This window comes from Arachis ipaensis, chromosome B04 (genome assembly GCF_000816755.2).
Source record: "Arachis ipaensis cultivar K30076 chromosome B04, Araip1.1, whole genome shotgun sequence".
Taxonomy (NCBI): domain Eukaryota; kingdom Viridiplantae; phylum Streptophyta; class Magnoliopsida; order Fabales; family Fabaceae; genus Arachis; species Arachis ipaensis.
The window spans coordinates 19,044,564-19,059,465 of NC_029788.2; the positions used below are offsets into that span (position 1 = coordinate 19,044,564).

Here is a 14,902-nt window from a genome sequence, read left to right on the forward strand (position 1 = left end):
TGTTGTAAGAGAAATTATACCTTTTCTAAGTAATGAGCATTTGACGATCTTGATGTGTATTTCATAATAACTGTAATGTGTCTATGTTCTTCTGTGCTGAAAGGAAAGAAGAAACGACTCAGTGTTTTTTTTGTATGTTGGTAGATTGATGGAAGTGTTACAAATACACTGGTCATTGCAAATTGTGAGCTTTGTTAAGCCTAGGTTGCAGCTGCAGAGCACATTTCACAAGTTTGTTAATCTTATGTGAATGTGATATCTAGCTTATTATCTTTGAATGGTTTTACTTTGGCGTTTGAAATTCAATTAAGCATTTGGGAATGCCTTTTGGTACTAGTTTAATGAAGAGGTATGCTCTCAATTCGTCAAGAAGTACAAGACCATTATACATCCATGAGAGGTACATATTCACCTTTCATATCGATAGAAATTCAAAAGTGGATCCTTTATTTTCTACAAGAAGTTACAAGCTTATGCAATTTTGTCCGGCTTTTCTTTTTGCCTTGATTTTCTTTAGTTATGGTCATTGTTATATTTTGACTTGAACTTGATTATGTTGATAATGATGAGATAGTGGGGGTTGATCTGATCTATGATGCATTTTATAGATGAATAGAATTACGGAATTATCGCAGAACTTTGAGATAGTGGCTACTCATACAGACAACCCTGACGTGAGAACTTTACCTTTTGCTTTTGTGCATATTCTTCAGAGCTGGTTTTATTTCTTGGTTCATGGTATGTTTTTAATTGGCCGAATTTCAGGTCCTCATTTGGGATGTTGAAAGTCAACCTAATCATCATGCTATCCTTGGAGTTATGAATTCTCACCCAGATTTGGAAAATTTTAATGGTTATCCATTAATATTCTAGATTATCCCATCTTTAAGTGCTAAGTGTAATTTGTTACATTAGTTAATGAAGGAGATCCATGTAACATTGGGATGGTCATCTTTTTTTATGGTATTTTTTTATTGAGACAGAATGAGATATTGGCCAATGATGTTGAAAAATAATACCCAATTTTATAGGTATGATGTAATAAATATTATGTTTATCTATGTGATTTTTGAATTTCTTTTTTTCAATTCGCAGTGTGTTTGATAGAGTAAATTTAGAAAACAAACTTAAAAATATTCATTTTGCAATGAAAAATCTAAAAAAATTATGTTTTACCTTATTGATGGATTTACAGATGAAAAATCTGTATGTATTAAAAGTTGTGAATGCTTTTCCAGGCACCAATTACCAACAGAAAATTTGATGCTAGTTACATACGAAAAATTTGCTAGAAAATCTGACGTTTTAAGCGAAATGGAGGGGATGATTACCGAGAAAAAAAATTGTCGATAAATTACCAACAGAAAATCTGACATTTTTAGTGAAATGGAGGGGATGATTACAGAGAAAAAATTTGTCAGTAACGGAAAAAATCTGTTGGTAAATTACCGACGAAAAATTCTGTCGGTAAATAATTTCTGACGAGACTTCTATAGAGGAACAAAATTCGTCAATAACCAAAAATCTGTCTGTAATAAATTAAAGACCAAATCTATCTATAAATCCGTTTGTAATAAGTAATTTTTTAGTTGTAGCAGAAGCGTACCTTAATTCGTGAGCATGATTGAAAGAGTTTGGTTCTTTGTTCTTCCTCAACCAAAGCCTTCTGTAACATAAACCGTAGAGAGTCACCACGGTTTATGAAGAAACTTGTTTGTACATAAAACCTTGTGGGTCACCACGGTTTATGTGTGGTAAATAATAGCCAGAAAACCTTGTTAATTTTATGTCCAATAGAAAATGAATTTATTAGCACAATAAATTTATGAGCAGAATCTTAAATTATGTCTTATCAACAACAACTTTTTATAATAGAAAGAGTACAATAGAAAAAAATCAGATAATACTAAGAAAATGATTTTTATAGTGCTTAAAAAATTGATGTCTATTTACTAAAAAATAAAAAATTAATATTTAATTTAAAATGATGAAATTTAATAAATTTAAAATATTTAAAATTTGTTATGTAAAATAAATTAGAAAAAAATTAGACTCCAATAATAAACACCATAAAATTTTTGGATTTTTTTCTATTATAAAATAAAAAATACTTTTAAAAATAAATTACACTAACATTAATGTTTGGAATCTGTGTTTTTATTTTTTATTTTGAGCTTTTATGAAGTTTTCAAAATCTTAGGCGAACTTATAAAAACTACTCAAAAGTTCGTTTAAGCTTAAGGTGACCTCTTTCATTATATTCATCTTTATTTTTTCATTTATAAAATAAAGATTCATTACACTATAACATATTAATGAGTACAATTAAATAATTACTTGTTAATATTGGTATATTAATATTCATTAACATGCTTATTGATTAAATCTTTTATATAGATTTAATAAATTCACATATAAGTGTATATTGATACATTAGTATTTGTTAAATTTAAAATAAAAAATATTTATTATATTATAAGAATATTAATGAGTACTCTAAAAAATATTAATAAGTAATTATTTTATTATGTTCATTAATATTTTTTATAGTATAATAAATATTTAAATATAGTGTAAAATGAAAAATAGGGATAAACATAATGAAAAAATAATTGATAATACATGTAAAAATTTTATAGTATATATTAGTCAATAATACATAAAGAGAACGAAAAAATTTTATTATAAATATTCAATAGAAATAGATGATTTTTTTTTCTTTATAAAATGTACTATATAGTGTGTATTTATTAGGCTGCCACCTTTGTTTTCAACAACAAAATAGGATAAGACACTGAAAATAGGATAGGACAAGACACTGATGGACAGAGACACAAAATTTTGTATTCTTGTAATTTTGCTTGGTGATAAACTAGAACAAATTATGAAAATCTAATTTATTCTCATTTTTTTCATTAAAAAAATTTGAGATGAAAAATATAATAATAAAAAATATAATTATAAAAAATTAACAAGAATAATAAAAAAAAATAAAAAATAAGTTGTGTCTCTTGGACATAAAATTAACAAGGTTTTCTGGCCATTATTTACCACACATAAACTGTGGTGACCCACAAGTATTTATGTGCAAACAAGTTTCTTCATAAACCGTGGTGACTCTCCACGGTTTATGCACGCCATCTCTCCTTAGTAAACCATGGTGACCTACCACGGTTTACACTCTATATCTTTTGGCCATAATCCGCTGGGACCTGCCACGGTTTATGCACGTTTTGAAACCGTGGTGGGTTGCCACGGATTACATAAAAATGGCTTTTTGCACATGCAGGTAACAAGAACCAATTTTATACATTTAGGTAAACGTTTTTTCTATTTTATTTATTTAAGTAACTTGCCCTTATAATAAGATGTGTTATGGATAATTCCTTTTATTAGGTAAATGGAATTGTGACGGTAAAAAAATTGATGCTACATAAGTAGATCATTCACTTAAACAACATACCAATTTCTTTTTTTATTCTCTTATTCTTCTTATAAATTCAATGATTAGTAGTAAATATATCTTTGCTATAGTATTTATCTAAATACAAGTATAAGTAGTCACCAAAAAAAAAAAATACAAGTATAAGAGATAATAAGGACGGTTTCGTTTAAATGCGTATCCTACATTTTTACGTACTATGTACGTCTATCGTGTGGAGTTTTTGGCTAAAATTAAAAAAAAAAACTCTCATTGATGAATATGTAAGAATTTAGTTTGAAAGAAACTGAGAATATTGGATACAAATTTTTAATAGTATATAAAAATTGATGATTTCGATATAATAATTTTTAGGGTAAAAAATTTTAATAAACCAAGGAGTCACTAATATTACACAATAATCCCAAATCAAAAAACGTTATGTATATGTCTTTAAACATAAATCTATGCAAATTCAATTTAGCTTCTCTAGTATTATATCGAATTAGTTTGATTCGAATTTATAGGAATAAAGACAAATCGAAATGGGTAGCTTCGATTTAGGATAATAGCAGTATTAAATCAGCTTGCATCAGAATTTACGTGATTAAGTCAAACGAAAAAATGAGACATGGATCAACCAAAAGCATGTCTCTATATAATTCGAATCAACCCTATTCGAATTAGTGAGGGAGTTTGCAGTGTGAATAATTCAAATCAACCTGTTCAAATTAGCGAGGGAATTTGCAGTGTAAATAGTTCGAATCACACTTATTCGAACCATGTAAGGTGAAGTTCGAATCAAAACGATTCGAATTATTGATGGGGAGTTCGAATCTATCTGATTCGAATTATGTGTATGTAATTTGAATTAAACCAATTCGAATAATAATAATAATAATAATAATAATAATAATAATAATAATAATAATAAGGTTTAAACATACTTTATTATATTAGGTTAGATAAAAATTAAACTATTTAAATAAATAATTCAGTTTTAGAAGTCAAGTATTAGAATAACTTTTTGGGAAGTATTTATCATATTATAAATTCATAATTATGTAAGTATGCGAATGATTTATTTTTTAAATTACGTTTTTAAATTAAATGGCTTTCAATATTATTAGATTGTCCTATTTTTAAATCGGTCAATTCATTTTATATTTATATATTGTAATTATTTATTTTGTAACAAGTACAACTAAAATTTTAATAACAATTATTAAATTAAACATTGTTACGATGAGTACTATAAAAATTTGTAATGTACTCGTTACTAACCTATCACATAATAAAATTTTTTAAACTTTATAAAATGCAATTTTTTTTTACAGACTCGTATTATCGAACTAATTGAATTCGATTTAGCATTGGCTCCATATAGATATAATGGTTGGTGTATTAAAATAATTGCATGAATTAGATTTATGCTATGGAATTCACGTTCAACTGATATTTATAAAAAATAAGCTAACAAAATATTTATGAGACTTTTTCAAAATATTTATGAGCTATAAAAAATGGACGAAAAAATATTGTATGAAATTTGAATTGTTTTGCATTTATTTATATAAAATACTCATATAATTATAAATATACATAAATACATGATAAAATCAAAACCTTTGCATGTAAATCAAAACCTCCTCATTCGATTTATCAGTGACCAAATCCATAGAGTAAATTAAAACAACCTAATTCAATAGATCGAAATGCATTTATTCATAAATCAATGATATCTATTTCGATTTGTCTTTATTGTTACTAATTCGAATTTAGTATCAGAGAAGATAAATCAAATTTGGTCAATTTAATTTATATAAATTTGTACATAGGAACATGTATGTAACGTTTTTTGATTTGGGACTATTATATAATATTGGTGGTTCCTTGGTTTATTTAAATTTTTTACCCTATTTTTTAGTTTGAGTTATGTATTATCAGCCAATGAAAAATTCTGAAAATGCAAAAATTTTAAAGCTTATCTAAACCAGGTTATATAGTTAGGCTAGCTCAAATGGTAAAACTGAGTTAAGACTCAAAGTGGTCTCTGAAGTTGCACTCGAGTCTTAAAGTAATCCCTGAACTTAATAGTTATCCAATTTCATCCCTGAAGTTGTACGCCAAGACCCACAGTCATCCTTCTAGCAATTTTCGTCCACCTGACTCCACCGAAAATCTGATCTAGACTCCGCTGTAACATGCTGGCAAAGAGAATGGCTAGCTGACGTGGAAGAGTAAACTTTTTTTATTCAATTTGGTCCCCTTAATTGAATTTAAAAACCCTAATCCCCAAATTTAAAGATCACTATATGCATTGCTCTGGTCTTCTCCTCTCTTCACTCTTCTCCATCTTCAAAGGCCCACAGTTATGGCTAGCGCAAGTAATGCTGTTGGGAGCTCGAACAACCCACGATTTTTTGGAAGCATTATGAGGAGAATGACTAGAAATAGAGATTTGCATTTGCCAGAATGGTGTGGGTGCGGATCGAGACCAGTGTTGCGATGGCCAGCGACGAATTCTAACCCAGGGAGACCGTTCGTCAGTTGCCCAAACTACAATATAAGTTGTTGTTGTTGTTCGTTGCATTTTTGGGTATGAACTTGGCTGATTCAATTTCTTGTTTCTTGGGTGCAGACTGTAGGTAACAGGTGATGTGGGTTATTTCTGTGGGTAGATAAAATTCTGGAAGATATGATAACATGTGATGGTAGAACAAGCCCTTCTAGACAATGAAGAATAGAAGATGAATATTGTTTGGAAACTTGGAAGGCTAGAGTCTGAAGTTAGGGTTCTAAAACTGGGTGGGATTTTGGTTTTTGTATTTATGTTGCTGATTATAAGAGCCGTTCTTCTGTTAAAGCTAAATAGACAATTTGGCCAATTGTATCTGGCAAAAAATAAATGACATGTTATATGTAGATGTTGTTCTAGTACCTTTACATGCCTTTTTGTTTGAAACAAATGCAAATTAAAGTAAACAACATGTACCTGTCTTTTTGTTTAAAACAAATACAAATTAAAGTAAACAACATCATTGTGCTTGCATATTTTGAAAATTGGAGAAACAATATGAAATAGTAATCCATTTATTCATATTATAATACTTGTCCATGATATAATGAAACACAGCCAAAACATTGTTCACCCATAAACATTGTTCATCTATGTCAAAGTTTTCATAATTAAGGCCTCACAAAGTCATAAGTCTATAGTATCCTAATTAAGACAGCATTGAAAGTATATAATCCAAACAAAATAGATGGACAAAAACACTAATTATTCCATATACATAATATCTAAATCTTCATTTCTTGGTTCCGGATGGTTTGAATCCAGGGTTGGGCACAAACTTCATGAAGTTTTCAAGTCTTGTAGCAATCCTCTGTGTTGCACCTTGCATAGGATTAGGTGGAGGATTCCTTGCTGGTTGAGTGCTAGCTGGTGGGGTGGAAGCAGGTGGAGTGCTTTACTGATGAATTGCTGTTTCTTGAAGTGGATTTTCTAGCTTTGAACAACTTCCTTTTGGGAGGGAGTTTTAGTGGCCTAACAGTAGTAGGTGAAACTTATCAGTGAAAACATGTAAAGTAGTTAGTAAAATTGATAAGAATATGTATTTAATAAAATCAATGTCATTTAATATTGTGAACCTGTTGAGAGTCATCAATTTCTGACAAGGGTGGTTGACTGAGTTCAAGCTGGATTTCAGTCTGAGGTTGTGGGATAGGGATGGCTTCACCACCGTTTACCGGTCCAACTGGAGCAGAATTGTTGAGCTGACCTTCACCACCATTAGCAGCAATAGCCTCTGCAATAGCAGCCTCCTCTTCATCAGCAACCCTCTTTTCACAATTTCTCTTGGTATTCCTGCTTCACCACAATAACGACTGCGACCTTTTTTATAAATTCTTTTCAGTTTGGTCCTCTATTTCTTACTCCCACTTTACTCCTCATCTGCATCCTTTCTTTTTTTTTTTTTTTAAGTGGCCCTGGCTTCTTCCTAAACTTTGGTGCTTGTGGTCTGTTACATGATGACTTTTTTCATAATGCTTGACCTGGAATTGGATTGATATGGAAGGCATATATGTCATTATATACTTTCATAGTCAACCACTTGTGATAAAATTCTTTTACCAGCCCTTGCCAATGCTGCACAAGCATGCACGTATGGCATCCCTAAATAGAATTAACACAACAACAAAGATAACAATAATAAGCCAACTATAATCTCAATTTCCACTCATGGATAACAATAATAAGATAACAACAAACATAAGAAAATATTACCACTCAATTGCCAGAGACCTCATGTACAGAGCCTCTTTTCCAAGTCCACAACCATGTTGGTTGGCCAGCCATGAACTTCAAATTTTTCGTAGTTTGTATCACCAGACTACATAGGGACCCAATTTTTCGATTCTTTCCTTATCTTTTCTAATCTGCTACGCTGTATTGGAGGTAGAATTCCAATGTTTGAACTAAGCTTGACTTTGTTCCTAGCTATAAACCTCATTGCATACATTCTGATTTTCAATAATGTGATAATAGGCTTAGCTCTAGCTTTTTTTATCCTAGAGTTGAAGACTTCACAAGCATTATTGCAGATGTTGTCTATTTTAGGGGCATTACTGAAGAAAGCCCGACTCCAAGAATCTCTAGGCCACTTGTTCAGATAATTCCAAGCATTCTTATTAACCCTCTCAATTTTTTTGATAAAGGAATCCATCTTGGCTAGTACACCTTGCACAATTTCACAGTAGCTGTCTAAACTGGAGATCCTTCCATTGCTTATTGAAGTTCTTCCATAAATGCCAAATATAGAATTTGTGATGGACATCTGGAAAAACTTCTTTAACTGTATGGATGAGGCCCTAATTCAACATACACAGTAGGTGTAAGACTTGTTATTAGGCATCAGAATAGTCCTTAAAATTGCATAAGTGACATCTAAGAGGCCCCTAAACTTTTATAAGTGACATCTAATTGCTCCCTAAATTTTCATAAGTGCATTTAGTTTGTCCATTTTCAACCATTTAAACTTATTGAATTAGTCTTCGTCCATATCATCAACACATTATAAAACATGTATAAATAGCAGTCCAATATATATACAGGAGTCCAACAACTATGGAAATGAGCAGTTAACACTTATTGGTCAAATAACAGTAATAAAAACAACAGCAGCCAAATAATGGGTGATTTACACTTACACAGATACTTTGATAGTTCAAAATAACTTAAAATTACAAAGCAAAAATGTTACAAGTCAATTGCTGCTTTCTTCCAACTTTCACATAATAGACTAATTGCACACCAGTTATATAACAATTAATAAAGACAATCAATGAGCCAAGTACTAGCTATACACAATAAAATTAACTTAATTACATACCTTCTGCATATCTAATATAAAATACAGCTTGTTTTGTTTGTAATCCTCCAAGCCTTGATGAAGTAATTCTAAGAACCACCTCCAGTTATCAGTGTTTTCAACAGGGACAATTGCATAGGCAATCACATATGTGGTTGTTTGCATCTTGGCCAATAGTAGACAGGATTTGACCACCATGCTGGGTCTTCAGAAAAGCTCCATCCAAGCCTATAAGAGGTCTGCAACCAGCCAAAAATCCTCTTTTACACGCATCCAAACAAATGTACATCTTCTCAAAGATTGGATCATCATCAGGGTTGGGATGAAGTATAATACGAACTGTTACAGTAGAGCCTGAATTACTCTTCAGCAGCGTCAGCCCATAATCTTTCACCATCCCATATTGGGCAGCAGCATCACCATACACAATAGCTCTAACATCTCTTAAAGCCCTAGTCAGTGAAGACTTGTTCAGATCTAAATCATACTTTGTCTTAAAATATTGTGCAGCCTTAGAGTGTCTTAGATTAGGGTATTTTCTTAGCTTCTTCACCAATTTGCAGGCTAGCCACTTCCTATTAGCTAGTCTATTTTTGGTCTCTCTTACACAGGTGTGGTCATCTACGATCGTCTCGATTTACCAACAATTATTCTCAGTATTATTAGAAGCATACACCAACCAACCACAACTTTCATCCTTACACACAGCTCTCATTTTTACATTATCATTCTACTTAAACCAAATCCTCTTACCCTCCTGAATATAATAGTCACGCACAGTCTCTTTGAACTCCATCTTTGTAGTGAATGTCATTCCAACATCAAGCGTAAGCTCTCCAAATCTTCCTCCTTCTCTGAACACAGGGAAGACCTCATTTGATTCAATCTCCTCCAACTCATCCTCAGAGTTTGGAGGAGTCTTCATTTCTTCTGAGTGCCATGAGTCTCCACCATCAGATTCATGTTAAGCTTCATCTTGGGCATCATGATATGGTGCTATTGATCCAAACTCAGGATTGTTCCCAAAAAAAGTTTATCATCCTCAGATCCTGAGTCTGCACACACAGGACCATCATCCTCAACCATAACAGCTTTCTTTTGTTTAGTAAGTTTCTTATCTGTGCTAGTTCTCAGTTTCACATTAGTCTTCTTTACTGCTGATCTCTCTACAGCCACATCTTCTTCCTCAGTAGACACCTTATCACCACCAGGCCAATATGATTCATCCTCTACACTATCATCACTATCATGGCTATCTGAGAATTCATCTGAGCTAGACAAAGCCACAAAGACTGTTTGGGGATGTTTTCCCTCAATTGATCTTCCAATAGCTCCAATAGCAGCTGTTCTTGTTAAAGGCCTCCTTCCATATGGTACCGCAGCTTTTTTATTCTTAGAACATCTCTTTAGTACATCACACTTCTTGGTTTCTTTCAATTTGGACCATGGTTTAGGAATTGCAGTGGGTTGGGCCATTCTTTTTGGTGAGATGTTGGGCTTAGTTTTACTGGGTTGAGCCATTATTTTTTGTGGTAGATTGGGCTTAGATCCAAGAGTTGCAGTGGATTGGGAGTGTATTTTTTCTGGTAAGTTTGGTTTACCAATAGAAATTGAAGTAGGTGGGATCTTTTGTTTTGGTCCTAGAGACAAGTTATCAGTAGACTTTGTTGTGGAGACTATTTTTTGGGTAGGAATAATGGTGTCACTTGGTTTAAAAGTTGGAGTAGATGGTGTTGTGATGGGAATTGGTTCAGTTGTGACATTGATGGTGGGGTTTGGAGTGGGAATAAAGTTTTGTATCACCATCAACTCTTTGTCTTTAGATGATACTGGTTCTGCTTCCTCATTATACAAAGGTTCAGAGACTCCATGTTCATAGTACACATCACTACAAGAAAACAAGCTTTTTGCTACGCTTTTAAAGCGTGGCGAAAAGTCCAAAAAAGCGTAGCGATAGCTTTTTGCCACGCTTTTTGAGCTACTGGCACGCTTTTGAAAGGGTCACAACTGCAAGGGTGCCGATTGCTCTATCGCCACGCTTTTGGTGACCTATCGCCACACTTTTTTTCTTGCCTCGCTTTTAAAGATCGTCACGCTTTAAAAGCGTGCCAATAGCAAGAGATATGGCTACGCTTTAAAAGCGTGTCAGTAGCTAGAGATATGGCTACGCTTTAAAGCGTAGCGAAAAATGGCCCCTGTACCGAATAGCGACGCTTTTAAAGCGTGGCGATAGGTTTGTTCAAGTTTAGTTGTTTTTTTTTTAATCTTCATAATAAAATCTAACAGAATTAATAGATAATGTAAAATTTAGACAATATAAAAAACCTTCATAACAATTTTAATTACTATTAACAATATAAAACCTTCATAAACTTGTACACTAAATATAGTGGTTGATCACATGACAAGCTCTAACAAAAAGTCAAAGTGAGAACAGTTACCCATGAATTTGTAATACATGCATTACAATTCCAACAACTATTACATTATCTACTTCCTTTAAAAACTACAAAATACACATTAAAAACTACAAAATACCCTTCCCTCTTGTGATATCTTGCTGGTCATTTGAGATATCATAGGCCAACCCTTTCCATCTGTCCTTATCTTCTTGTCCTCATCGATCGCCACAATCTTGAAGCTTCCGGTGGAAACCTTGCTGCTGCTGGAGATTCTTGACGAACCTTCTTCAAGTTGCTTCCAAAGAAAGCTGATGAACTGGGAACTGATGAAGTCACAGCTCCAGAACCATTCAAACTCGCCTGCAATGTAAAATTACATTATTCTCTTGTTATTTAAGAGTTACTTTTCCACCTAACAATCAAGTAACACAAGGAGAAGAGTGTGTTGATCTGCCAGAGAGACAAGATACTTCAATTCAATGTATTGAATAAGAAACGAGGACCATCATTTAAATGAGTTACGTGATGAAAAATACTAACCAGAATTATCATAGCAATGACAAGAAGGGGACCCGACCAAAGAACTGACATGAATAATCCATTTGGATCAAAATAGTTTTGACTAGAGAAGCTTTTCCAGTTCATCCTCATAACAGTATTAAGCCTCTCAGCGAGATATACACCGGCCACTGCATCAGAACATTCTCAGTAAGAAATGATACATGAAGAGAAATTCAAGAATATCAAGACTGCCATTCAACCACACAAGGAGATGTCTCAATGAATATAATAAAGATGTTTAAATGGAATTACAAATCACGGAGAGATTCATTGATATCTTCAAGATTTAGTGACTTCCACACAAATGTTTATGAATATTACATAACTAGACATCTCAATTTTTTAAGCTCAAATATCAATGATTCACCTACTTAATAACTTGTTACAACACTGTCATGCTCCCAAGTCCTAAACACATTGCTGCATTGTTGCTACATTCATTTAGTAGATCAAACAATCAAAATGATATTTCATATCAGAATCACTCACCACCGGTTACTGGTTAAGATCATCCTAAACAAATATATCTAGTTCGGTAGGCCCTCTCCCTTATATGACAAGTTTAGAAATGTTCACAATGATCAAAGCAAATATGACAAGAGAGAAAAAGGATTTGCACACATGAAATCAAAATTCAAATCATAATGAAAAACAGTGATTTGAATTTCACGTAAAAATTGCACACTATGAATAGGAAAGAAGCTATAGCTAACTACATGAAAGGTAACATATCATATTCATACTTGATTAGAGTTCCTTTGACAGCTCCTATGGTTGAAACTAAAGCTGCCATGGCTGTGTTATTGTCCTTGTAGCAGCAGAGAGTAAATGTACTTACTACAGAGGAAATAATGAACACTATAAAAACTTATTATAGTGGCTAAGTTGAGTTTAAAGAAAGGAATATAAGGGAATATCTTTCAAGATTGGTTGTAGAATCCTTAACATCCACACAGTGAAGATTATTTTTTAAGCCACGTGGCAGACATATGTTGCCTCCAAGATATAATAAGTTACCCTTACGAGACAGATATTAGAATTGCTAGCCATTTAAAAGAATTCAGAAACAGCAATGATAATAGAAAGACCCATTTTGCAGGTACTAGTATCTAGAACTTACAAGAATATCTTGGCCTATCCATGAATATGATTGCTGTAGTAGCAACCCAGAAAATCGTAAATGCAACAGAAAATAGTAACACTACAAGTGAGAAAATAGAGACCTCCCTGAACAGAGGTAAATTCACTGTCTTCTGACCGAAACTTTGACATTTTCTGCTCATAGTTTAAGAAAGTGAGAGAGAGAGAGAGAGAGAGAGAGAGAGAGAGAGAGAGAGAGAGAGACAGAAAGAAAATTGATTTACCTTTCTAACTGAAGAGAGAAAGAGTAGAGAGAGAGAGAGAGAGAGAGAGAGAGAAATTAATAGAACATACATCAAACAGAAAGAAAATTGATTTACCTTTCTAACTGAAGAAGGAGGGAAAAATACATTGATTGTACCTTAAAGTGAGGCTTACAATACAACTGTGCATCTCCTGAAAAATAAACCAAACTTTAATTAATGCACAGAGGAAATTCAAACCTTTTTGTGTGAATTAATTGGTTAAAAGTATTCCATAAAACTAGTTTCGAATCACAGTCAGCTCATACATCAATTACCATTTACCAACATGCCATGCCATGTGATCCAATCTAACAACTGTGCGAAGCAAAGAAAGTGACAGTGAAATCATTAGAGTGCTTGAGCATTACCCTTCCTTTGGTAATAGCTATTACCAGTAGAAAAAATGCTAGATTTTAATTAATAACATCAAATACATGAACAATTTTGTATTTTAAAAGAATTTCTTTAGAGCACTAATTGGACTAAATTTTCTTTTTAAAACTTTTAATGCGAGAAACTGAGAATTATAGCAAAGAAATGAAAATAGCAAAGAAGCAGCAAAGCAAAAAGTAAAAAGAAACTATAGAAATGACTGTCAATAGTTGAAAAATGAAATGAATATTCCATATGAAATGGTAACAAGATTGTTACCTTTCTTGTTGACTTCGAAGAGAATTAACTGCTTGAAGATGGTGATGGCTGCAATGGAGAACTACCTGCATTATTGCTAACTACTGAAACTGGATTTTCAAGATGAAAGAAGGAATATAGAAACCAAAGGAATACAAATGCCTATACTCAGTAATAGTGGGAATAAATTACCATTTGAATCAACTTTTTCTTTATGCCTTTTCTTCTGGATAAACAAAACCAAATAGTAAGCACTTTCCCTAAATAAACATTAAGATATCAATTGCCACAATAATACTAAAAGTTAGAAAATACTTATAGCCATCATAAAGTCTTCAACTACTAAAAAAAATATATATTCAAACCAAACAACGGCAAACAAATCTAGAAGTACAAAAACTCACCACCACTAGAAAGAAGATCTTGTGTTATTGGTTGGCCGGATTGTGCCAAAGAAATTAGCTACATTTCAAAACACATAAACACGTAAGCACTCTACTTTTTCAACTTCTTCGTCATCAAATTCATCTTTAAGAGGTTTTTGTGGCCTTCCTCTTCTCTTTTGTGTGGGAAGCTTTTCATCCTCACCACTTACAGCATCTTCATGATTAACATTTAGCTTTTTACCCTTTCTTCTAACTCTACCCATAATCTTAAAATTATCAGCAAAGATATGATCATACAAACATGAAAATCTGCAAGCAAATCAAGCCAAGTTACAAGACTTTCATTAGAGAACTAGAGATATCAAAGGATTATAAACTCTAACTTCAAACTAAACAGGGTGCACTAGCATATTCTTCCCACCATCACCTGTTTATAATCAAGCATATGTGATATGTATGTACTCACAAAAACAAACACAATCCATAAGCCGCAGCAACATAGTGAAATGAAAATCTAAAAGGTTAATGATATTAAAGCTATGATTGAATTTGTGCCTAGGCAAAATCAACCATAAGAAATATCACTCCCTCCCAAGTCCCAACCATTTCTATAGATAAACAAAGGACTTCTCGTTGTTCTTGCACCATTTTATTATTCCATTCATTCACAATAAACAAGTTCTTTGAAACCCTGATTTTTCAGTGACAGAATAGTAAAACTCAAAAGATATTGCAACCACAG

The 14,902-nt window shown here is 32.6% G+C and overlaps 1 protein-coding gene and 1 long non-coding RNA gene across 2 annotated transcripts; one reads left to right on the plus strand and one right to left on the minus strand.

The window, feature by feature from the left end:
- LOC110270554 lies at positions 213 to 1,033 on the plus strand. Its single transcript, XR_002360194.1, has 3 exons — positions 213 to 231; positions 338 to 674; positions 766 to 1,033. It is a non-coding gene; the product is annotated as an uncharacterized LOC110270554 (long non-coding RNA).
- On the minus strand, positions 11,173 to 14,193 carry LOC107637658. The gene is made up of 7 exons (XM_021120927.1): positions 14,179 to 14,193; positions 13,967 to 14,000; positions 13,796 to 13,843; positions 13,220 to 13,295; positions 12,880 to 13,034; positions 11,739 to 11,887; positions 11,173 to 11,558 (listed from the first exon to the last, which is right to left on the minus strand). The coding sequence occupies exons 4-7, from the start codon at positions 13,249 to 13,251 to the stop codon at positions 11,400 to 11,402; spliced, it is 495 nt and encodes a 164-aa protein (XP_020976586.1). The 5' UTR covers positions 13,252 to 13,295; positions 13,796 to 13,843; positions 13,967 to 14,000; positions 14,179 to 14,193; the 3' UTR covers positions 11,173 to 11,399.

Coding starts and splice junctions, on each gene's coding strand:
- LOC107637658 (XM_021120927.1), bottom strand. CDS start 13,251: ATGTATTTTTCCCTCCTTCTTCAGTTAGAAAG. Junction 13,035..13,219: donor CTCCTTCTTCAGTTAGAAAG/GTAAATCAATTT, acceptor AACTATGAGCAG/AAAATGTCAAAGTTTCGGTC. Junction 11,888..12,879: donor GGATAGGCCAAGATATTCTT/GTAAGTTCTAGA, acceptor GTTCTGATGCAG/TGGCCGGTGTATATCTCGCT.